General features: G+C 56.2%; 1 protein-coding gene across 2 annotated transcripts; it reads right to left on the bottom strand.

The window, feature by feature from the left end:
• Nucleotides 1-4,744: 4,744 nt before the first annotated feature.
• On the bottom strand, nucleotides 4,745-24,514 carry CALCOCO1 (calcium binding and coiled-coil domain 1). Of its 2 annotated transcripts, none has more exons than XM_062203563.1 (15): nucleotides 24,457-24,514; nucleotides 22,165-22,329; nucleotides 21,776-21,878; nucleotides 20,948-21,138; nucleotides 18,025-18,183; nucleotides 17,523-17,671; nucleotides 14,464-14,554; nucleotides 9,808-9,963; nucleotides 9,393-9,647; nucleotides 8,497-8,622; nucleotides 7,835-7,930; nucleotides 7,392-7,500; nucleotides 6,992-7,191; nucleotides 6,556-6,662; nucleotides 4,745-5,732 (listed from the first exon to the last, which is right to left on the bottom strand). In XM_062203563.1, exons 2-15 carry the CDS (start codon nucleotides 22,318-22,320, stop codon nucleotides 5,555-5,557), a joined length of 2,076 nt encoding a protein of 691 aa, XP_062059547.1. In that variant the 5' UTR covers nucleotides 22,321-22,329; nucleotides 24,457-24,514; the 3' UTR covers nucleotides 4,745-5,554. The 2 variants fall into 2 exon arrangements, with proteins under 2 accessions (XP_062059547.1, XP_062059546.1); XM_062203562.1 differs by having other exon boundaries at nucleotides 24,428-24,512.
• Nucleotides 24,515-24,608: the final 94 nt, after the last annotated feature.

Here is a 24,608-nt window from a genome sequence, read left to right as displayed (position 1 = left end):
AGTCTCCCGCATGGGTGGTAGGGACCTAGAGACTGGAGCCATCACCTGATGCCTCCCATGGTTCACACAGGAACCAGAAGCTGGAATCATAAGGGGAGGGGAGCTGGGAATTGAGTCCAGGCACTCTGACATGGAATACAGGTGTCCCAGGCAGCGTTTTAATGGCTGTACCCACCAGCAGGCCAAGAAGCTGACATTTTTATATGAGTCTCAAGACGTAGTCCTAATTCTCACAGAGCAGAAGAGTTGGGTCTATTGTGTGCAGCTGTGCTGTGACTTCCACCTCCAACGGTCCCCTCGAGCCACAGCGACCCCATGGCTGCTGATCGGTGACTTCCAGGAGTCACTTCCCTGGCCCCTGCTGCACCTGCTGCTGCTGGCCCTCCTCCCACCCCCATCTCTCCCGAGCTGCCGCTCACCTCTCTGACCCAACCTTCACAGTTCTCTCTGCCGTGTTGATGTGTTCTTGGCTTCTGCCCGCGCCCCCTCACCCTCTTCTCTGCGTGTGGGAGACCTGGGTGAGCTTTCTGCGCTCTCTTGCAGGGACTTGAACTCTATCTCCAGCTCTGCATTCTCTTGGGCTGTGCACTCGATGATCTACCCAACCACCTGCTTCCCGCAGAAGATCTCACAGACGTCGGGAATCCTGCAGGCGGAGATTGCCCTAACCACCTTTGCTCTCAAATGCATCGCTCCATTTGTGTTACTTATTTAGTGGCTGGCATCGTGTGTTATCTGGTCATTGAAACCAGACACCTGGGATCAGCTTCACTCACTTCTCATAGCTCCTCATCACCAGGTCTCAGGAGTTCTGTCTCTTCTCCTCTTGCCCTGCCCAAGCTTGCTGTGCACTGTTTTTTTCCCCTGGGTTTGTCCAATAGATTCCCTACTGGTTCCCCAGGACTTTCATGGTCTGGCGCTAGACTGAAAGGTCCATGAAGGCAGGCACCCCGTCTGCATTGTTCACGTCCTCAATGCCCAGAGCAGCACTGGCACCCAGTGGGCACTCAGTATTTGTTTTTATTTATTTATTTATTTGAGAGGTATAGTTACAGACAGAGAGAGACAGAGAGAAATGTTTTCCATCCGCTAGTTCACTCCCCAAATGGCTGTAATGGCCAGAGCTGGGTTGAAAAGCCAGGCGCCTCCTCTGGGTCTCCCACACAGGTGCAAAGGCCCAAGCGCCCGGACCATTTTCCACTGCTTTCCCAGACCGTAGCAGAGAGCTGGATTGGAAGAGGAGCAGCTGGGACTCAAACCGGTGACCATATGGGATGCGGGCGCTGCAGGCCGAGGATTAACCTACTGCGCCGAGGCACCAGCCCCTCAGTGTTTGTTGAATGCATGTGGGAGTAATGCCAGAAGCCGACATCCCCTCTCCCACTTTCCACATTGTGTGCGATCCTCACACCCGACTTGAGTATTTAGACTTTGGAGGGAGTGAGGTCTTTGTATTTTTTTTTTTTTAAAGATTTATGTGAAAGGCAGAGTTACAGAGAGACAGAGAGGGAGAGAGAGAGAGAGATCTTCCATTTACCGATTCACTCCCCAAATGCCACAATGGCCAGGGCTGGGCCAAGCCAAAGCCAGGAACCAGGAGCTTCTTCCAGGTCTCCCACATGGGTGGCAAGGGCCCAAAGACTTCTACTGCTTCCCCAGGCACATTAGCAGGGAGCTGGATTGGAAGTGGAGGAGCCGGGACTCGAGCCAGCACCCATATGGGATGTTGGTGCTGCAGATGGAGGCTAAGCCTCGCTAGGACCCCCTCCATAGCACCTGTCTTCTTTCCCTGTGTTTGGCAAACTGTGAGTTTGTTTTCAAAATGTACCCCTTCACTTGAGAGGCAGAGAAAGGGAAGACAGGTAGAGGGAGCACTCTCTACTTGCGGCTCCACTCCCCAAGTACCTGCAATAATGGCACCGTGCCGGGGCTGGAGCCAAGAGCCGGGAACTCAACCCCGGCCTCCCCACGTGGGTGGCAGGTACCCAGTCACTTGGGCCATCACTGCTGTCTTCCAGCATCTGCATCATCAGGAAGCCGGAGTTGGGAGCCCGAACCGGGACTTGAACCCAGCCACTCCAGTATGGGGTGTGGGCATCCCAACTGTGAGGCCAATCGGAGCGCAGGGCTGTGGACTACACCCTCTGTGTGTCCCCCCAACCCTGCTCTGGCCCCTAGGGCGCACTCCATAATGCTTCTGATTGAACAGGTTCCTCTCTAGCCCAGCTGACCCCACATTTTGCTCTCTCAAGCCACATGTAATCCTTCAGAGATACTGGGCATGTTTGATTACCTAAAGCCAGTAAGTGAGTCCACTGATGTCCACCATATAATTTTTTTGTAAGATTTTATTTGTTTATTTGAGAGAGGCAGCGTTAAAGACAGAGAGAAGGTAAGACAGAGAGAAAGGTTTTCCATCTGCTGGTTCCCTCCTGAGATGGCTGCAATGGCTGGGGCCGGGCCAGGCCAAAGCTAGGAGCCAGGAGTCTCCCACATGGGTGCAGGGGCCCAAGCGCTTGGGCCATCCTCTGCTGCCTTCTCAGGCCGTTAGCAGAGAGCTGGATTGGAAGAGGAGCAGCAGGGACACGAACTGGCACCCATATGGGATTCCGGGGCTGCAGGCAGTGGCTTTACCTGCTACGCCACAGCGCCGGCCCCTCACTGTATTATTCTTTACATATGTATCTTGTATATATGAAGTTATTTCATTAAAAGAATGTGAGATTATTTTGGGAGGACTGAACGTACATGCCAGTGTCTGCATTGGGTGTTCGCAACACAAAGAGGCTCTGTGCTCGGGCTGCTACAGACTGGAGAGCAGAAGCACATGTCCACGTGACGTGGCACGTTCTTACCAAGTGTCACGGGTGGTGTCTCAGAGCATAACTGAGGGCAGTCAGGGAAGCCTTCATGGAAGCGGTGTCCTCTGAGCTGAGAGGAAGGCGTGTGCTCAGAGGCGTGCAGACGCAGTACACGCATCCCTGTGTTGCTACTTGCTCTGACTTTCCATTTCACACGGGGGCCTCAAGTCCTTGCAGGGCCACAGCCCTTGCGCGGCTGTGGGAAGCAGGGATGAGCCGCTCTGGAAGGAAGCATTAAGGCTGAGCACCGAGTGCCGTGGTGAGGAGGCTGGGGCCGGGGCTGGGGTCAGAGCCAAGCCCAGCTGTCTTGCTTCCTGAGTTCCCTCAATGTGGGGGCGTGCCTGGGAAACTGGGGTAGGCAAAGCATGAGAAAGGCCAAGAAACAGCCCCAAACCGCTGCAGGACTCCGGTTCTGAAAGTGCAGGCTGCACCCCCAAGAGACAGCCAAGGGACAGAGAGGGGAGCGGCTGACAGCTCTAAATACCCCCAGTCTCTGCTTTGGGCGTGAGCGCCTGCGTGTCAATGGCCTTGGGCAGCCAGTGCGTGGCTCCTGTGGGCACGTGGCTGGGCAGGGACTGCGGGGTGGGAGCAGAGGACCGGGATCCCCGTTTCTGTCTCCTGTCCTCCTCTTTTGCATTAGGTGGGGGGCACCCTTCTGGAAGCCTGGATGTGTGGGCCCCAGATTCTAGCCTCTGCACCACTCTCCCTCCCGTGACATAAATCACAAGTGATTTCATTAAACGCACCTCCTGCTGGGGATGTTGGCTCATAATTCCTCTCTGATTAACCCCCACTACCCCGGCAAGTTTATAGGCCAAGAGAGGGAGGGGGAGAGGGGGAGGGCAAGATGAGGGAGGGGGTGATCCCAGGCGAGTGATGGATGCCTCTGTCAGCCCAGCTCGTATTTATTAATAGTCTTAATACGGGAAGCAATAAAGGAAGAGAGGGATTCTATTAATTAAATCATTGTTATAATTAACTTTCATTAAAGGAGGATCAATAGAGAGAGGTTGAGATGGAGAGAGGAGAGATCCATTATCTCTAATTTCCTTGGAAGGGATTCAGGGAATGAGCAGGGGTTGCTAGGAGACAGAAAGGAAGGAGGAAGGATGTGAGACTTCACCCAGGTGGGGCTGTCGCAAGGGTGCACAGGAGGGGTTCAGGTGGATGGGGAGAGGCAATGCAGGGGGTGGCCCACCCAGGGGCCCTGGCGGGAATGCAGGGGCGGCTGATCAAGGGGCTCCCGGGATGGAGAGCGGGGTGGGGGCTGCGGGCTGCAGGCACGGGCTCGGGCACAGCCTGCCGAGCGTCTGGGTGAGCACGCGGCTCCTTAATAAATGCTTTACGATGCTGTGGCTGTGTCTGTCTAGCCTGCGAAGCTGCTTGGAGTGGATGGATGTGCTTGTGTGACTGCAGCGTGTGCGTCCGCCTGTGTGAGGAGGCGAGGCGGCCGAGGGGGAGGGGAGCTGGGGCCGGGCGTTCTAGAAAGACCTCCTCAGCTGTGGGGCTCAGGGCATTCTTCACCGACCCCCAAAGGAGCACACTCTTGGCAGGAACAATGCCTGTCCTTTGGCCCAAGGTACAGTGACAGCTGCTCTGGAGGGTAACTGTGGAAGCCCTGCCCCCCTGCATAGCACACACCCACCCCTGGGTGCAGCCACTGCAGAGCCACACGTTCTACCTCCTCACTGCAGGGGTTCCGGGAGCCAGGCCTCCCACCTGTGACCAAGCTCTTGCTCTTCCCACGGTGGCCAGCATGCCAGGCGGTGTGAGGGGACAACGGCCCAGCCCCCACCCCTCCCTCACCAGGGTGCGGGAGCCAGAGGCCGAGCCACTTCGCGACAGGAACACATTGATGACACGGGCGCTATATATCATATAAATATATTTGTTCAAACTACACATCGGGGGAGGAATATGGGTGTGGGAAGCTCTTATTGCTGTGGGGGACGTGGAGAAGGAGGAGGGCTGGGAAGTGGGGAGCCCTGGGGCCACTTGCTCCCCCATCCCTCACAGAAGGCACAAATACATTATTTCTTTCCACGTGAGACTACGGGGGTGGGGGGGGGCAGGAGTCAGGGTACAGGAATCCTTAAAGATACAAAAGAAACCTCCAAACTGGATCTCTAAGGCTGGCGGAAAGGCTGGGAAAGGCTGGGCAGGGCGTGGAAGGCAAGGGGGCAACAGGAAGAGGAGATGCAGCTGAGAACTGAAGCAGGCCTGGGGCGGCCAGGATGCCCACGCCACTGCCTCTCTGCAGGCCCAAGAAAACTCAGGTGAACAAACAAATTCCAAATAAGAGGGGGAGGGGTGCCCCTGGAATTGGCTTTGGGGCATCAAAGAAGGGAGTGCGAGTGTGAGTGTGAGTGTGTGAGCTCGGCGGCCGTGTGAGAATCAGGCAGCCAGGGCTAGGAGGGAACCATGTGGTTCCCCCCAGGGAAGGCCTCCTCCATCCTGGTTCTGCCAACACCACTTCCGGGGTGAGCTCAGCTGCTGCCGGGGATGCAGGAGCCCAGGAGGGGAGGATGAACTTAGGAAACTCGAACGAAAGCAGGGCCCACAGGAGCAGTTCTTAGGAAACAGAATATCAGGGAGCCCAGGGTGTCGGGGAAGGGGCGTGAGACCTGAGTGTAGGGGTGTGTGTGTGTGTGTGTGTGCATGCACGCGTCCGTGTACCAGGGGAGGTGCTGGGGTCACTCAAAGGTGAAGGGGTCCTGGGTGCTGAAGAAGAAGTGTCCGTCCATGTGGTCCTCCAGGGCGTCCTTGTCGCTCTCGGCAGGGAAGCGCTCCTTGCAGATGGGGCACTCCCTCCACGGTGGTGTGGCAGGGTCCCCGGCGCTGGCCTCGGCCAGGGCCCCCACTGCAAAGCCACTGGAGAGAGACGGAGGGGGGAAAGGAGAGGGCTGGGTGCCCCGCTGCCTTCTTGAGCCGTGGGTCCCCTCACCCTGTCCCAAACGCGGCATCAGGGCCCCTTTTCTCTGCCCGCGTCCCTCTAGGCACCATCCCGGAAGGAAGCCTTGGTTTCCAGGCACCCGACAGCTCTGCTCCGCTCTGGGCTGGTCTCTGCAGTGCAGGCCCAGCCCCCAGCCTCTCTCCTCCCTCCATCTCTGTCTGCTGCCTAATGAGGCCGAAAATGAGTCTGACATCGTCTTTCATCTTCCCGCTGCAGCCGAGGAGCGTGGCAGCAGCCCCCCTCTGGGCCGCAGCCCAGCTCCCGTGCAGCCAGAGCTGGGGGCTGTGCGGTGCCAGCTCTCTTCCTCACACCCTGGCCCCTCTACCCATGGCAGAAACAGGAGGGCAGAGTCTAAAGCCCGAGTTGCCCGCCCTTGCAGACTCCCCGCCCCCAGGGTCCCTCAGGGAAGCCAGCAAGGACGCGGGACCCCAGTCTTCTCTCTGCTCCCGTCCTCTGGGGCCTTGGTCACCTCCCTTCTTCCCCCTGAGGAGCCTCGGCTCCTCCCTGGTGGCTGGGGAGGGGGCTGCAGGGCAACCTGGGCGCCTTGGGAGATGGTGCTAGAACAGCCAGTTCAAGGCAGGGCCTCTGAGGGCGCCGACCAGAGGGGGAGCCTGAGCTGAGGCCCCGGGACTGGAGAGGCGAGTCGGCTGCTGGGGCCACGGCTCCTGTAGCCCCTTTTCTTGGCTGAGGCCAAGGAGGCGACTGCAGGCGGGGACGCCCCTTCTCCCCAGGTGCACTCACCTGGCCATGTCATAGAAGGCACTGCCCAGCTCAGGGAGCAGCAGGTTGGCCTCCTCACCCCCGCTCTGCACAGCTGCCATCAGGACTGACTTCTCGTCTTCAGCCTCCTGGGCGCCAAAGAAACAATCAGGGTAGGGTCTCGGGGGCGTCCCGAGGCGGGGGAGCAGCACCCTGGGACCGCTGAGGCAAGAGCTGCCAAGGCTGGGCCGTGCCCAGAGGGGCTACGGGAACAGGTGGCTAAGGAGAGAAGGGCACAGGCGCTGTGAGCAGTGAGGCTGCGGGGCTGGGTGGGGTCTGGGGGCTGCGTCCATCAGCGGTCACGGGGACGGGCTGCGCCTGCCTCCTCTCCCGGAAGTCACGAGAGCCCTGCACGGCTAAGGCTTCCTGCTCTGGAGGCTGGGACGCTCAGGTTCGGCCCCAGCCCCTCCCAGCTCACCGAGTCCGAGCTGCTGTCCTCAGCCGGGCCCGAGAGGTGCGGAGCGATGGGAGCCGGCTGGCTGATGACGACCAGGGGAGAAGCTTCTCGGGGCCCGGCAGGAGAAGGGCTCGGGTCTCCATGCTCGCACAGGCCATAGGGTGGGAGCCTCATGTCTTCTGGGGACTCATCTTCAGAGTCTGTCAGGGCGGTCGGGCAGCCTGGGGGAGAGGAAGCAGGTGGGTGAAGAGAGAAGCACGCACGGTTAGAGGGCCGACGGCTCTGTCTGCCCTGGATGAGGGGCGACAGTTACGCTCTACAGGCGCCAGGGCCTGGGGCAGGCACAGCTGCCTGGGCGGCTCCCGTGCGGCCCTGACGGGGAGGACTGGGCAGAGGGGTCGTGAGACTGGGGTGTACGGACTCGGCCCTGCCGTGGCCTCCTCGTCCTCCGTGGCAGCGTCCTCATTCCACTTCTCGTCAGCCACCTTCTCCAGGCGGGCTTCCAGCTTTCTCATGTACTCGAGCAGCTCCTGGAATGGCAGGGCGGAGGGACAGGGGCTGCAGGCTGGGCCCCCAAGAGCCTTTCCTTGCATCCGAGATGAGACGGACTCTGGCTCTGCGGGACTGGATGCCTCCCCCAAAGGTGGGCCCACTTAAGGACAGGCCGCTTCCCCAGGGGCTCTCCCTTCTGCCAGGTCCTCCCCTGTCCTGCCGGGTCAGTTGCTACAAGCAGACAGCACCCCGCCAGCCCCTGGACCCTCGGAGAGAGCCTGTTGCTAAGCTGAGAGGCGACAAGAAGCGGCCCGGCCTCCTGCCCTCCAGTCCTCAGCTCTGGCGCCCGCGGCCTGAGCCCTGGGTTCTCACCTGCTTCTCCTCCTGTAGCTGCTCCTTCTCCTTCTGCAGCACGCGCAGGGCTGACCGCAGCTCGGTCAGCTCCCGCTTGCTCTCTGACAGCTGCACCTGCGGGAGAAGCCACATGGAACCCGGAGCCTAGAATGTTATTCCGAGAACTCAGGAGCCCCAACCAACCACCTGGAACCAGGTCGGCCCAGGCCTCCGCTCCCCTCCTGCTGCAGCACACACAGGGAAGCCCCGACTCTCTTCCTCCCTCGGGCCTCCCGAGTCCTAGTGTGGACCCTGGTGACGACCTCTAGGCTGGCTGCACAGGCCCTGGCTGTGCCAAGGGGACATGATTTCCCTAAGTCGCCCTGACCAGGCCCAGATGTGTGTCCTGAGAGTAGGAAGGGACACAGCAGGGAGGGCTGGGAGGCGTGCGAGTGAGACTGAGACGCTTCCCCACACTGGGGTGGGCACTTAGCACTTCTGAGCCCATGCCAGAGAGAGAGAGAGAGAGAGAGAGAGAGAGAGAGAGGGAGGGAGGGAGGGAGAGGGTGAGAGGGAGGGAGAGGGAGAGGGAGAGGGAGAGAGAGAGAGAGAGAGAGAAAGAGAGAGAGAAAGAGAGAGAGAGAGAGAGGAGGAGCGCCGCCCCAGGGGACCCAGCACGGGACTGCGGGCTGCTGCCTCACCAGGCTGGAATCTGTCTCCCGGGCCAGTTCCGTCTTGAACACTTGACTCTGGGCCCTCTCGTCCTGAACCGCCTTCTCCAGTCGTAGGACCTCTGCGCTCAGCTTCAGGATCTTGTCCTTCTCTGCCTGGGGGGTGGCACAAAAGAATGGGAGGCCGGGGGTGGGACAGACGGATGCCACTGGCAAGCACGCCACCCCTCGCCGCGTCCCCCGCTGTATTTCACTGAACTGCATTTGCAGGAACTTCCTTTTTGCCTTCCTCACTTGCTAGACCCCCGGGCCCGAGAGCGAACTGCTGTGTGGGTGGCGTGGTACGGCCTGGTGCCTGGGACGGTAAACGTTTTTCTGCCCAGGATGGGACCCAAGGCTGGTGCTATGGCAAACAGCACTGGGATGCCCTGGTTAGGGAGGGGGCATGCCTTTCCTCAAAGCCCCTCTCCAGGGGCTAGCATTGTGGCGCAGTGGGTTCAGCCTCTGCTTCTACCACCAACCCTGGCCTTTTGTATTGAAGTTCTGGTTTGGGTCCCAGCTGCTCCACTTCCAATCCAGCTCCCTGCTAACATGCTTGGGAAAGCAAGGTCAGATGGTTCAAATACCTGGGTCCCTGCCACCCACATGGGAGATCAGGATAGGGTTGGTTTCTGGATCCTGGCCTCAGCCTGGGCCAGACATAGCTATTGTGGCCAATTGGGAAGTGAGTCAACAGATGGAAGATCTCCCCTCTGTGTCTCTCCCTCTCTGTGTCATTTTGCCTTTCAAATACATAACCCTACCTTGAAGTCCCTCTCTACCCCAAAGTCCTCTGAGGCTCTCAACCCCTTCCCTCTCCTCCCAGGGAGCCTGAGTACGTGCAGCAGGCCCCACGGAAGTGAGGCGGTGGCCGTGGGGATGTCTACCTCCATGCTCTGCAGCAGCCCGGCCCGCTCCTTGCTCCACTGGCATCTTTCCTCCTTCACGTGCAGGCTGAGCTCTGCCAGCCTGCCGCTGACTTCGGCCACTTCCAGGCGGCTGCGGTGCAGCTCGGCTATGGTGCGGTCCCTGGCTCCCGCTGCGCTGGCCAGCTCCTCCCCAAGGAGCGCGGCCTTCTGCTGGCTGGACGCGGCCAGCTCCTGGACCCCTCGAAGCTGCTCCTTCAGAGGCTCCAGCTCAGCCTCCAGGGGAGAAAAGGAGACAGAGATCAGAGCTCCCAGAATCACCTGCAAACCAGGGAGGCCCCCGGCTCCCTCCGCCCACCTGGCACCAGGACCTGGGCCTGTGCTGTTGTCCCAGAGAACAGTCACTGCTTCCTGTTGCCCAGGGGCCTTCACTTACCACCCGCTGCTGGGTCTGGCTGAGGGCGCCCTTCATCTGGGCCACCTTGTCCTTCAGGCGCTGGGCCTGGGCGCCCTGCTCCTCCTGCCGGCCCTTGGCCTCCTGCAGCTCCAGGTTTAAGCGCCGGGCCTCCTGTTGTGCCATCTGGAGCTCAGCCTGATGGGAGCAGGAGGTGGGTAAGGACAGGGGCATTTGTGTTGGGGTGGTCAGGGAGGGGGAATGATGATGAGAGAAGCCGGGGTTTCTCTTGCCCGGTTTAACACAAAGCTCGTGCCCTACAGCCTGTCTTGGGTCCTCACGTCAGAGGGACTCAGTCCTGGACAGCTCATCTCCAGCTCCCCAAAAGCCATGCAGTGCAGGCTGAGTGTTCCTAACCTGGAAATCTGAAATTCAGAACGCTCCAGAATCTCAAACTGTTCGAGCCACCAACAGGTCACCACGAGTGGGAAATCCCACGCCTCACCTCATGTGACAGGTTACGGTCAAAATGCAGGCATCCTAGAATATCATATAAAATTATCTGCAGGCTGTGGACGTAAGGTGTATGAGAAGCCTAAATGGATCTCGTGTTTAGCCTTGGGTTCCACCTCTACGATATCTCGAGTACATGCAAATATGCCAAAATCAAAAGGAAAAAGCAACTGGGAATTCGAGATGCTTCCGGTCCACACGTGTTGGATAAGGGACACTTGATCTGCTTCCAGCATCACAGCCTGGGGTCTCGGATGAAGGCATCCCCTGTGTTGTTTCTGCTTCGCCATTCTTCCTCTTAAATGACAACGACAGCCTGGGTGTCCTACAGGCTCCCCGACGCCGTGTGTGCTGCCTCCTGCCCCCTTCCAGCCACTTCCGCTCTCATTTCGGTGCAGCGGACTAGCTACTTCCCGCATCACGCAGGCCGGCTGCCTTGGTACCAGGCTCGCCTCTGTTCTCAGTGGTCCCCGGAGAGCCTTTCACATCTCCATCCTCCATCTTGGCTGCCACCATTTTTTTTCCTCCATTGTCGCCATGCCCATGTTATTTCTTCCACTACTGAATAACCGTGTAACTTTCCACAGGGCTGTGAGATGAATCTTCTTTAAGTACGTGTCGCCCCTCCTTGAAAACCATCATCGACGCTTCTCATTGTTCACAGAGTGCATAAACTCAAGACCTCCGCCATCTGACCCAGGCCTTATCGCAAACCCTTCACCGCCAAGTTCAACGGCTCTGAGGTTCTGGCTTCCTAAGCACTCACGTTTTCCTCCATTTCCCATAATGGCCTCCCTCTCATCTCTGTCTAGTCAAATACTACCTGATCGTCACTGCCAAGAAAAACATTTTCAAATCATCTTCCGCAGAAGCCCCCAGTCCTCAGGAAGCAATTTAGGGTTCGTGTGCATTTCTGATGTGAACTGCAATTATTTAAAAAAAATAAATAACCTGTAGGGGCAGGTGTTAAAGTGCTGCTTAGGAAACCCGATCCTGTGTCAGAGGGCCTGGGTTTGAGTCCTGGCTTGGCTTCCAGTTCTAGCTTCCTGTGAATGTGCACCCTGGGAGACAGCAGGTGACGGCTCCAGTCCCTGGGTCCCTGCCACCCACATGGGAGACCCAGAGGGAGTGTCCAGCTCCTGGCTCAGGCCTGGCCCAGCCCTGGCTGCTGAGGGCACTTGGTGAGTCAGTGGATGGGAGATCTCTTTCTGCCCTTCAAATAAATTAGATAAAAATTAAAAATAAAATTAGTTTACAGTAGTAAAATATTGTTTTTGTGTATTCAGTGAGGTTCCACAAAAGATGTAAAACTTCAATAGTGGGCAGGAAAGACTTTTGCTAAAAAGGTTTAAAAGTTCTAGGTTGGCCGGTGCCACGGCTCACTAGGCTAATCCTCAGCCTGCAGCGCTGGCACACCGGGTTCTAGTCCTGGTTGGGGTGCCGGATTCTGTCCCGGTTGCTCCTTTTCCAGTCCAGCTCTCTGCTGTGGCCCAGGAAGGCAGTGGAAGATGGCCCAAGTGCTTGGGCCCTGCACCTGCATGGGAGACCAGGAGGAAGCACCTGGCTCCTGGCTTCGGATTGGTGCAGTGCGCCGGCCATAGCAGCCATTTGGGGGGTGAACCAATGGAAGGAAGACCTTTCTCTCTGTCTCTCTCTCTCACTGTCTAACTCTGCCTGTCAAAAAAAAAAAAAAAAAAAAAAGTTGTAGGTTAGGGGCCAGCATTATGGCACAGCAGGTAAAGCCACCACCTGCATCCAGTGTGGGCACTGGTTCAAGTCCTGGCTGCTCCACTTCTGATCCAGCTCACTGCTAATGGCCTGGAAAAGCAGCAGAAGATGGCCCAAGTCCTTGGTCCCCTGCTACCCATTTGGGAGACCCAGAAAAAGCTCCTGGCTCTTGCCTTTGTCCCAGCCCAGCCCTGGCTGTTGCAGCCATTTGGGAAGTGAACCAGAGGATGGAAGATCTCTCACCCTTTCTCCCACTCTCTAACCTTTCAAATAAATAAGCAAATCTTAAAAATAAAAGTTCTAGGCTAGTTTATACCCACCTTATTTTTTAAATTTATTTGGGTTTACTCCCCAAATGACTACAACGGCTGGGGCTGGGACAAGCTGAAGCCAGGAGCTTCTTCCTGGTCTCCCATATGGGTGGAGAGGCCCAACAACTTGAGCCATCTTCTGCTGCTTTCCCAGACACATTAACAGGGAGCTGGATTAGAAGTGGAGCAGCCAGGACTCTAATAGGCGCTCATGTGGGATGCTGGCACTGAGGGTAGTAGCTTTGCCCATTACGCCACAGTGCCAGCCCCCTATAGCCACATTCTTTTAAAAAGGTATTTTTATTGGTATCATTTCATGTTTTTGTTCCCCCTTTTTTTTTAAGTTTTATTTTATTTATTTATTTGAAAGGCAAAGTGATAGGGGAGGGGGAAATGGGGGGAGAGAGGGAAAGAGATTGATTTTGCAACCACGTTTCACTCCCCAAATGGCTACAATGGCTGGGGCTGGTCCAAGCTGAAGCCAGAAACTCAGAACTCCATTCAGGTCTCCCACAGGGGTGGCAGGGGCCCAGGTACCTGAGCTGTCAACCACTGCCTTCCCAGGACCAGCGGCAGGAAGCTGGATTGGAAGCCGAGCAGCCAGAACTCAAGCAGCACTCTGATATGAAATGCTGGTGCTGCAAGTGAAACCTTAAGCTGCTGCACTACAACATCAGCCCCTGTTCCTCTGTTTTTATTTGTTTGAAAGATGTGTGTGTGTGTGTGTGTACAGAGAGAGATAGAGAGAGGGAGGGAGAGGAACACACCGGCTTGCCTGCACACACACATGCACACACACACAGTGGTTCATTCCCCAGCAGGGGCTGGGTCAGGCTAAAGCCAGGAGGCAGGTCTCCCACGTGAGTGGAACAGACCTAAATACTTGAGTTATCACTGGGCCTCCCAGGGTACATTCCCAGGAAACTGGAATTCGAAGTGGGGCCAGGCATATGGGAGTTCTTCAAAAAGTTCATGGAAAGAGTATATTATTAAAAACCTATGCATGGGGGCTGGCACGGGGGCATAGTAGGTTAAGCTGCAATCCGCAGTGCTGGCATTCCATACGGGTGGCTATTAGAGTCCTGGCTGCTCCACTTCCGATCCAGCTCTCTGCTATGGCCCGGGAAAGCAGCAGAAGATGGCCCAAGTCCTTGGGCCCCTGTACCCCTGTGGGAGACCTGGAAGAAGCTTCTGGCTCCTGGCTTCGGATCAGCCCAGCTTGGGCCGTTGTGGCCATTTGGGGAGTGAACCAGATTTCTCTTTCTCTCTCTGTAATTCTGCCTTTCAAATAAATAAATAAATAAATAAATAAATAAATAAACAAACTTTTTAAAAAATTAAATGAGTTGATATTAAAATTAAAAATTTAAAAGAGGCCGGCGCCGCGGCTCACTAGGCTAATCCTCCGCCTTGCGGCGCCGGCACACCGGGTTCTAGTCCCAGTCGGGGCACCGATCCTGTCCCGGTTGCCCCTCTTCCAGGCCAGCTCTCTGCTGTGGCCAGGGAGTGCAGTGGAGGATGGCCCAAGTGCTTGGGCCCTGCACCCGCATGGGAGACCAGGAGAAGCACCTGGCTCCTGCCATTGGATCAGCGCGGTGCGCTGGCCACAGCGCGCCTACCGCGGCGGCCATTGGAGGGTGAACCAACGGCAAAAGGAAGACCTTTCTCTCTGTCTCTCTCTCACTGTCCACTCTGCCTGTAAAAAAAAAAAAAAAATTAAAAGAAATTATTATTTGAGAGGAGAGAAAGAGAGAGAGAGAGAGAGACAGGCAGAGCGAGCGTCCATTCTCTGGTTTACTCACCAGATGGTTGTGATAGCCAGGGCTGGGTCTGGGCCTGCCCCAAAGCCTGGAACCGACACCATTGCCTCCCAGGGTCTGCATTCGCAGGAAGCTGGAGTCGGGAGTCGGAGCCAGGACTCAAACCCAAGTACTCTGATGTGGGATGCAAGTGCCTGAACTGCTGGGTAAACACCTGCTCCCCGAAGAGTTGATGATGAGTCCCGATCTGGGTATATGGTATGTGTTCCGCGGTAGAATGCACGCAGGGTCTTTGCATTTCTATCCCCCCTGCTGCCCAGCACACAGGAAGGACTCAGCGAGCACTGGCTGGACCACGGAGAAGGCACAGCAGCTCAGCCCCTTACCTCGCTTTGCTCCTTGTCGGCTTGCACCTCCTTCAGCTGGCCGAGGAGCCTCTCCTGCTCCCGAGTCAGGGCCTTCACTGCGTCTCTCACCCTGTGAGGCAGGCGACAACATGCAGGGCAGTCCAGTCATCAGAGAAGGAAGGGAGGACTCGGGTCTCTGTCTTATGCTCTGCTCCCTGTGTCCTCCAGGCCCAAACCTCCACTTCGCTCTGGGATGCCCCACCCCCCACCCCAGGATGAGCCAGTGCTCAGTCCCAAGAACAACCCAAGATTCCCGGCTCTACAGCACAATCTAGAAGGTTTTTCTTTTCTCTCTGGGGATCATTTTAAGGAATCTCGTGTTGATGGCTCCCTGGTTGCTTTCAGTCAACCAAAGATTCAAACCAGTCTTGTCTAGACAAGGGGCAGTCACTTTTGGCCCAGGTCAGAAGTTAGCAACCTTTTTTTCTGCGAAGGATCTGACAGTAGGTGTGTTGGGCTTTGCAGGCCACCTTGTCTCCATGGCAACCACTCAGTGTTGTCACTGTGATGTAGAAGCAGCCATAGAGGTGGGAGAGAGAGATTTACATAGGTGTACATGGCCAAGCGTGGTGATCCAATAAAACTTTACTTATGAACACTGGGATTTAAATCCTATAATTTTTCACGTCACAAAATATGGCTCTTCTTGTAATCTGTTCTTTAACAACTGAAACATATTAAAAATCATTGTTACCTATAGGCTGTATCAAAAGAGGTGACAGGCCAGATGTAGCACACAGGTCATAGCTTACCGACTCCTGGTCTAGACAGTGCCCAACCTTTCCTAGGCACTCAGTCTGGTCTCTGCATTTCTACTCCATGTACTAGAACATAAACATCTAGAATCTCTATAAGGCAAGGCTTAACATACCCTGGAAAAGATTAACTTTGCTTATTATTCTGGGCCTTTGATTGAAGCCCTCTTTGCTTTAAGGAGTTAAAAAAGAAAACACTAAATCTCCCAATACTGAATGAAAGAGACATAACTGTGTCATTTTGGGGCCGGTGCTGTGAGTTGTGGTTCAGTGTGTTAAGATGCCACCTGGGGCCGGCACTGTGGTGCAGGTTGATCCTCTACCTGCAGCGCCGGCATCCCATATGAGCACCGGTTCTAGTCCCGGCTGCCCCTCTTCCCACCCAGCTCTCTGCTATGGCCTGGGAAAGCAGTAGAAGATGACCCAAGTTCTTGGGCCACTTCACCCATGTAGGGGACCTGGAAGAAGCTCCTGGCCTCAGATCAGCGCAGCTCCGGCCATTGTGGCCATTTGGAAAATGAACCTGCAGATGGAAGACTTTTCTGTCTCTCCCTCTCACTGTCTGTAACTTTACCTCTCAAATAAATAAATAAAATTAAAAAAAAAAAAAGATGCCACTTGTGACACTGGTATCACAAGTGAGCTCTGGTTCAAGTCCCAAGTCCTCACTGCTCCACTTCTGATCCAGCTCCCTGCTAATGTGCCTGGGGAAAGCAGTGGAAGATGGCCCAAGTGCTTGGACCCTTGCCACCTGGATGGAGTTTCTGGCTCCTGGCTTTGGCCTGGCCCGGCCTTGACTATTTTTTTTTTTTTTTTTTTGACAGGCAGAGTGGACAGTGAGAGAGAGAGAGACAGAGAGAAAGGTCTTCCTTTGCCATTGGTTCACCCTCCAATGACCGCTGCAGCCGTCGCACCGCGCTGATCCAAAGCCAGGAGCCAGGTGCTCATCCTGGTCTCCCATGGGGTGCAGGGCCCAAGCACTTGGGCCATCCTCCACTGCCTTCCCGGGCCACAGCAGAGAGCTGGCCTGGAAGAGGGGCAACCGGGACAGAATCCAGCGCCCCGACCGGGACTAGAACCCGGTGTGCCAGCGCTGCAAGGCGGAGGATTAGCCTATTGAGCCGCGGTGCCGGCACCCAGCCTTGACTATTGTAGTCATTTGGGGAGTGAACCGGTGAATGGGAAAAAAAAAATCTCTCTCTAACTCTTTCAAATAAATAAATTAATCTTTAAAAAAAAATGGTGTCTGATAAATGAAAAAATAGGAAAGCTTACTCAGTGAAAATCTGAAGAACAGGCATGAGAAGTTATCAATATTTATGCTATGTGATAGGAATAACTTTTTTTTTTTTTGACAGGCAGAGTGGACAGTGAGAGAGAGAGACAGAGAGAAAGGTCTTCCTTTGCCATTGGTTCACCCCCCAATGGCTGCTATGGCTGATGCACTGCGCCGATCCGAAGCCAGGAGCCAGGTGCTTCTCCTGGTCTCCCATGCAGGTGCAGGGCCAAGTACTTGGGCCATCTTCCACTGCACTCCCGGGCCACAGCAGAGAGCTGGACTGGAAGAGGGGCAACCGGAACAGAATCTGGTGCCCCGACTGGGACCAGAACCAGGTGTGCCAGCACTGCAGGTGGAGGATTAGCCTAGTTAGCCATGGCACCAGCCAGGAATAACATTTTTCTGAGAGAAAGTTCTTCTATATGGCCTCCGAGGTCTAGACTAGGCCCCTACCTAGTGGTAGGAAGGCGGCATTTGGCTTCGTACAAGAGCTATGAAAGGGACAGCCATCCAGCGTGGACAGAGGCTTTCTCTGGAGGGTGGTTGTCTCTTAGACACCCTCTTACATGCCTTACAGCCCTCCCAGTGTGAGAGTCTATGATTTATACCACTTTTTCCCCCAAGGGAGAGATTCCAGAACATTCCTGGGTGACCAGTTCTAACATTGCTCAATAGGGAGAACAGAGTCCAGTCCTATTTTTCCTTGGGTAAGAGTTGGAACCCCCCCCCCGCCCCCACCTGCATGGACTGTCCTATCTGGTTCTCTTCTTCCTAGTCCTCCACCCACGGCTCTCATGTAGCTTCTGTGGCACAACCAGCGGTGGCTGTGATTATTTCTGAAGGTGGGGGATACAGGAGAGCCTTAGGAGAGATGGAGGAGAGCTAGTCACGAAAAAGACATCCCCAGGACCTGGAATAGCCTGAGTGAGGCTGAGAAGGGGAGGCATGTCTGCCTGCACCGGAGGCTGGAATGCGGAGGGCGTGAGGCCCTGGGGTCCCCTCACCTGTCCAGCTCCACCTCCTTTGTCAGTACTTTCTCACTGATGGCCTGGATGTCGTCTTCCAGCTCCAGGATGCGTGCCACGTGGTCGCCCTGCTGCCGGCTCAGGACGTCTCGTTCTTCCGTGACCTCCCCGTGGGACCGCGCAAGGCCCTGGAGTTAGGGGTTCCCCCAGAAGACAAGGGAGGTTATCGCTCATCTCTGGAGAAGCACACCCAAGTTTTCACTGCTCCCGCCCTCCATCCCAACTCCCTCCCTGAAAAAGAAACTGTAAGGGCACACGCCCTCACCTGACTCTGGCCACCTTGCGCCTTATCCCAGCGCTCAGAGCGCTGTCTCCTTACACATCGGGACGGACCTCCTGGAATCTCAGGTCTCATCCTACTCCCTGCCCAGTGAGCCTATTTCTGTGATGCCAGCAGCCCCCGAGAAGCCCACCGCCATCTCTCCTTCACTCTCCGTTGGGCACGCGGCCAGCCTCGCCCGCTCCCAGGCCCGACTCGCACCTTGTACTGCTCCAGGAGCTCGGCGTGCTCCTGCCTGCCAGCTGCCAGGGCCGTCTCGAGCTCCTGCACGCGGCTCCTCAGCTCTGTCACCTGGCCCTCCAGGTGCAGCTTCCGCTGCATCAGGTCATTCCGCTCTTGCTGGCTCTCATCCAGCTGGTTCTACGGGGGGCAGGTGGGAAGCGGTGTGCTTAGCGTACACCCAGTTCTGAGGGTCCACCCTCTGGCTCTGCGGATGCATGTGAGGGTTGGGAAGTTACATCAGCACGGGCGAGGAGGGCGAGCCGGGGGAGGCCTGGTATGTCTCCTGGCCACCACGCAGCCATTCAGGCCAGCTCACGGTTCACTGTTAGCTGCTGTTTCCCCACACCAGGCCGGGCCCTTCCTCACCCAGCAACTGTGAGAGTCCCTCGTCTGGCAGAAGTCTTTCTCTGCGGACGCAGACAACAGAGATGGCTCCCCAAGTTTCACCCCATTTTTTTTGAAGTCAGATACACTTGGGCTCAAATCCCAGTGCACTTTTTCTCAGCTAGGTGACTCTGAACACGTTGTTTCATTTCTCTCAATCTGTGTTCTCATCTCCAATGTGATCCCTTAGTCTTGGTTGTAGGTTTTGCTTTACTAATTAATCTGAGCGGCAAAGAGACTGAGAAAGAGATGGACAGAGAGCTCCTACTACCTGCTGGTTCACTCCCTGAATGCCTATAATGGCCGGGACTGGAACCAGGAGCAGGAACTCAATCCAGGTCTTCCACGTGGGTGGCAGAAACCCAATTATGTGCGCCATCGCCACTGCCTCCCAGCGTCTGCATCAGCAGGGAGCCAGAATCTGGAGCCGGAGCTGGGTGTGGAAGCCAGGTATTGTGCTGTGGGATGCAGTGTCTTACTGCTGGGCAAAAATGCCTGGCCCCAGGCATGAGGTTTAAGTGAGAAAAACTAATTCGAGACCGGCGCCACGGCTCAATAAGCTAATCCTCCGCCTGTGGCGCTGGCACACCGGGTTCTAGTCCCAGTCGGGGCGCTGGATTCTGTCCCGGTTGCCCCTCTTCCAGTCCAGCTCTCTGCTGTGGCCCGGGAGTGCAGTGGAGGATGGCCCAGGTGCTTGGGCCCTGCACCCCATGGGAGATCAGGAGAAGCACCTGGCTCCTGGCTTTGGATCAGTGCGGTGTGCCGGCCGCAGAGTGCTGGCCGCGGTGGCCATTGGAGGGTGAACCAATGGCAAAAGGAAGACCTTTCTCTCTGTCTCTCTCTCTCTCACTGTCCACTAAAAAAACAAAACAAAACAAAACACAACCTAATTCGAGAACAGAATACAGTGCAGCAGGTCACACATCTGATTTATGCGACATAAAAACATTTTCCTGTTCTTGTGTTGACTCCACATATTTTTTTAGACTTGGGGTTTCAGAGGGCGGAGTTTGTTTAAATCACAGGAAAGCCACTCATTCTCGCCTTCTGAAACCTCCTCAGGCTTACCCTCCTGGCTGGGGAGTGCACTTCCTCCTCACCTGGCCTTGAACTTCCTTTAGGAAGTCTTCCTTGCTAATATCTGTCTCCACTCCTTAATTCTTCTTATATATGATCAATAGAAAGAGAATACAAGCCACATAAATAATTTTACCCTTTCTAGTAGTCACTTCAAAAGTAAGAAACATGTGGAATTATTTTAATATTTTATCTAATCTACTCTATGCAATATGGTACATCCTTTCAACATGTAAGCAATATAAAAGTTACTGAGATCTGAAGCCGGTGCTGTGGCGTAGTACGTTAAGTCTCTGCCACAGTGCTGGCACGCCATATGGGCACCGGTTTGAGTCCCAGCTTTTCCATTTCTAATCCAGCTCCCTGCTTATGGCCTGGGAAAGCAGTGGAGGATGATCCAAGTGCTTGGGTGCCTGTACCAGTGTGGGAGACCCAGAGGAAGCTCCTAGCTTCAGATAGGCCCAGCTCCGGTCGTTGTGGCCATTGGGGAGTGAACCAGCAGATGGAAGACCTCTCTCTCCATCTCTTCCCCTCTCTGTCTGTAATTCTGCCTCTCAAATAAATAAATAAATCTTTTAAAAAAAATAAAAAATGAGCCGGCGCCGTGGCTCAATAGACTAATCCTCCGCCTTGCAGCGCCAGCACACCGGGTTCTAGTCCCGGTTGGGGAGCCGGATTCTGTCCCGGTTGCCCCTCTTCCTGTCCAGCTCTCTGCTGTGGCCCCGGAGTGCAGTGGAGGATGGCTCAAGTGCTTGGGTCCTGCACCCCATGGGAGACCAGGAGAAGCACCTGGCTCCTGCCATCGGATCGGCGCAGTGCGCCGGCCTCAGCGCGCTGGCCGTGGCGGCCACTGGAGGGTGAACCAACGGCAAAGGAAGACCTTTCTCTCTGTCTCTCTCTCTCACTGTCCACTCTGCCTGTTAAAAATAAATAAATAAAAAATAAAAAATGACTGAGATCTTCCACATTATTTTTTTACACGTACTAAGTCTTCAAACTCCATAATGCATCCCTCAGCGTGGACTAGTCGCATGTGGAGTGCTAAGGATCACATGTGGCTGTGTCTCTGGCATCGGATGGAGCGGGAAGGGTCCCTGCCTATCTGCTCTCCCTCCTCCCTGGTCTTGGAGGCAGTTCTCATCCTGCCTTTCTCAGAATGTTCCCTGGCACAGCCTCCTTGGACCCTCTGCATCGGCCTGTAGGGCCTGGGCAGGATGTGGTAAGAGGAAGGCCAGTTCTTATGAAGCCCTGGGCTACGCTGGCCCGTGTCGGGGTGGGGGGGCGTGCTTGCAGTCCGTCTACATTACACGGAGACTTTCTTGCAGGTAGGCCTTGGTGTAACTCCCGATGAGGTCTTCTGTTGAGGCTACACGTGAAGGAAGCAGGAAATGGAGGAATCCCCACCACCCCCGTGCTGTCCTCCGGCTCCCTCTCCTCTCACCTGCAGTACGGTGGCCTTGGGGACCACAAGCAGGATGTCAGAGCCGCCGTCTGCCTCCTCCAGGGTCACCAGTTCATCCATGGGCCTCGGCTCTCGGAACTGGAAAGGGGGGCTCTGCCCGCACACCCGGCCCTGGCGGTTCACATAGCGGAACTGGTAGAGCTGGGCTCCCGGTTTGGGCAGGTAGCTGGCTGTGGGGAAAAGGCCGGCCCCGGGCCCCCAGTGTGATCCCAGGCACTTCCTCCCCGCCCTTGGTGTATACCACAGCACCCACCGCCCCGGCTTCCTGCTCCATGTTTTGTTTCTCCGTCCCATGGAGGATTTCTGTTCCTTGGGGTAGCCCTCTCCCTTCTCTGGTTAGCGCTTTCCCTACTCTGCTTCCCAAGGCTCCGCCTCCCTACCGGATGGTGTGCTAACAGCTTTGCCTGCAGCCAGCCCTCTTTGCCTTCTAGGGTGACAGACAGAGAGGCTAAGTAACTGCCTAAGGCTGACCAGCTTTCGCACAACAGAGTCGAGATCTCAGTGCAGCTCTCATGGCCACCCTCTTCTCAATATTTGATGCCACCTTCTCTCTCCCCTGCCTCCCAGCTACACGGAGGACTTCCTCTTTGTCCAGGCAGGAGCAGGACCAGAGGTCCTGTGAAGCCCCCAATTCTGCGCTAATCCCACGGTGTCATGGCTACTAAGCCCTGTTGGATGCGGTCTCACGGTGGTTGTTTGTATTTACTTTTCCTCATCCTCTGCCTGCGTTTCCGAGTCTATCCACCACCCTCGTTCACAGCTCCGCTGCTTTGGCTCCGCCCTCCCCGTGTGCCGTCTTCCCTGTACCTTGGAACTGGACACTGGCGTGGATGGGAGAACCAGCAGCCGGACTCTCGGGCACCGAAGACCACACAAATGTATGGTAATCCCGGACGCAGGCCGCCTCCACCTGCGAGAGCCCAGGATGGGAGAGGTGGATGGTGAGGGAGGAAGGGGCTGAGGGACTGCACGAGGGGGACAGGATGGTAAGAGACAGGGCCGGCGGCCAGACGCTGGTGTGCCAGCAAGGAGCAGGCTACGGTGGGGAAACAGGAGCTTTGCATATACAGATGGCTCTGTCGTCTGCGCCATCTCTCTCCCTTCTCCCCTCTCCACCAAGAAACCCACCCGATGTTCCCCATATTCCAACCAGCCCATGACCCACAATCCTGAGCCACAAGAGGTTCCAGGGATACCTTGAAGATGCCAATCCAGTCACTGGCGCTGGGCATGGTACCCGGGGGAAGGGTGTAGTGACATTCCACCTTGGTGTTGGGGATGTAGGTCCGGGCGACATTCAGAAAGGTGACTCCACCCCGGGATGGTGGCCGGCTTAGAGATGACTCCTCCATGCTGCCCTCCTACAAAAGAAATGGGTGATTTCCCAGAGCCCACTCCCTCTCTCCTTACCCTCTCTCTGCCCACCCACTCACAGCCCTGCCACCCTACTTGGAGACGAAGGCACACCTCACTTCCAGTGCCCGAGGGTTGTAAGATCTTTGAAAGGCATCACTCTTAGTCTGTAGGACATAGGTCTGGCCTTCCAAGTCAGTCCCCACCCCCTCCTGTGACGTGCCTGCCCGGGCTCACAGCCCCTTCGCCTTCGCGGAGTTTAGGTCTACTTCTCACCGCACATTGGACCACGTCTCAGGATTCAAGGCTCTGCCCCTTCTCGGTCCCTCCTTTTCCCCTTCCTAACCATGTGAACATTCCAAACCCTCCAGCCTTGCACTCCCCATCCCACCCCTGCTGGCTCTTGAATTCAAACTAACTGAGGTGTGGTCCTCTTGTCTGAAGCAGGCTCCCTGCCTACTCCTGAGCTTGTTGACCCAGCTGCACCCAGGACTGCACTGGGACACCCGAGAGCCGCACGCAGTTTCTGCAAGGAGCAGCTGAGTCCTTGGAGCTGGGACTGCGGCTGGGGGTGTCACTGGGGGGGCGGCCAACAGTGTGAGCGCTCCGTCCCCTCCCCTTCTCTGATGGCCGAATCCTAGCGAAGCAGAAAGTGCCTGCTCGCTTCTAAGAGCCAAATGGAAGGGGAGGGTGGAAAGGAAAGACAGGTTTTGTTCTTCAACTTCATTATTCCAGGAAGTCGAGAATTCTGGAGGCGGCAGCTTCAAGGGTGGAGCGAAAGATGCAGCAGGAATGTGGAGAGATGGAATGTGGGGGCTGGGAGGGCTCCGCCCCTGGGCCAGGGACACAGGGAAGTGTCACACAGGGCCAGGAGCAGGGGAGATGTACATTTAACGTTGAGCAAAGCGGGGGGGGGGGGCAGTTTAAAAAAGAACCTAACATCATTCTCTGCCTGGGGCAGAACTAGAAACCGGGCGGGCTGAGCGTTCCCTGGGCTCTGGCATCTCCCTCCCCATCTTCTCTCTGCTCCCCTTAGCTTCAGTCCTCAGCCTGAATCCTTCCATCTACCTGGACTGCTACAGACACCTTATAGGATAGGCATGGTCCACGGTAGCTGGGGAGAGTTCATTGGAAAATACCGCACAGCACGAAGACTGACAGTAACACCCATCCAGAGAACTCTGAGAGGGCACTCTTCCCGGGTCTCTTCTCCCTGCCCACCAATCTGCTTCCTGTGTCAGCCGGGGCTGCGGCGTCCAGTCAGCCAGTGAGAGCCACTACCAGCTGCATAACCCCAGCATCACCAGCCCACACCAGGCTGAAGTCAGGAACTTTAAAAGAAAACAAAAGGCAAGGCGACCGCTGTACCGAAGGAACAGCTTCTCTCTCCCAGACACAGACGGCGCTGGACTCAAGTGGTTCTCTGAGTTTCCAGCTCTCTGAAAAATCCCTACTTTTTATAAAACTAGTCGTGTTCTCTGCAAATACCAACCTGGTGGGCTTCTAAGGGAGGGAGAGTGCGACATTGTCCCCCGAGATCTAAGCCCGAGCAACCCCCAAAACTTCTAGGATAAGCCCCAACAGCTGCAGGCATTCTGCACGCCCCAGAGCACCCCAAGTGTAGGCATGGGGCCAGCTTCAGAGGGTCACGTGCTGGGGGGCGCGCAGCCCCCCGCTCTGCAGGGCCCGGAGCTCCTCGACATTCCACAACTGGGAAGTTATCCCTCCCCAGGGGCACGCAGCCAAGCACAGGCCTTCGGATTTCGGGTGAGGCTTGCGAGGGCCAAGTCGTGCCCGGGAGAGGACGGGCGAAGACTTCAGCCCCCTCAAACTCCCTCATGAAGCTTTACGGAGAAGAACCGAGAAGAAGGTGAGGACATGGAGGAGGCTCTCACCCCCCCCGACCCCGCCTCGGCTCACGGCCCCCTTAACCCAACAACTCCCCAAACAGTGGGGGTCGCTGCTCCAGTATGGAGTGTTAAAACCGAAACGCTCCTGCACCCCCGCTTCTACAGTTCGCTCCGATTGTCCTGTCACAGTCTGAAAAAGGGGGTGACTCCCCCCTCGTCAGATCGCCCCCCCCCCCATTTAGGCCAAGTTTCTTACCCCACAGACGTATCAGCTGTTCCCCTCACCTTTCACCAACAACAAAAACAGCACTCCGACTCCAGGAGGGGAGGGAGCGGGCGAGCGCGAGGGCTTCTGGGTTTGTAGTTCTTCCACGGGTTTCGCCGCGGAGCCTGCTGGGTTTGGGACTACACGTCCCAAGAGGCCGCGCGCAACGGGG

The sequence above is a fragment of the Lepus europaeus genome, chromosome 10 (assembly GCF_033115175.1).
Source record: "Lepus europaeus isolate LE1 chromosome 10, mLepTim1.pri, whole genome shotgun sequence".
Lineage (NCBI taxonomy): Eukaryota > Metazoa > Chordata > Mammalia > Lagomorpha > Leporidae > Lepus > Lepus europaeus.
The sequence above is the reverse complement of the archived record's forward strand: the minus strand, read 5'-3'. Positions and strand labels throughout refer to the sequence as shown.

Coding starts and splice junctions, on each gene's coding strand:
- CALCOCO1 (XM_062203563.1), bottom strand. CDS start 22,320: ATGGAGGAGTCATCTCTAAGCCGGCCACCATCCCGGGGTGGAGTCACC. Junction 21,879..22,164: donor ACTGGATTGGCATCTTCAAG/GTATCCCTGGAA, acceptor GGGCTCTCGCAG/GTGGAGGCGGCCTGCGTCCG. Junction 17,672..18,024: donor AGCTCCTGGAGCAGTACAAG/GTGCGAGTCGGG, acceptor CCCTAACTCCAG/GGCCTTGCGCGGTCCCACGG.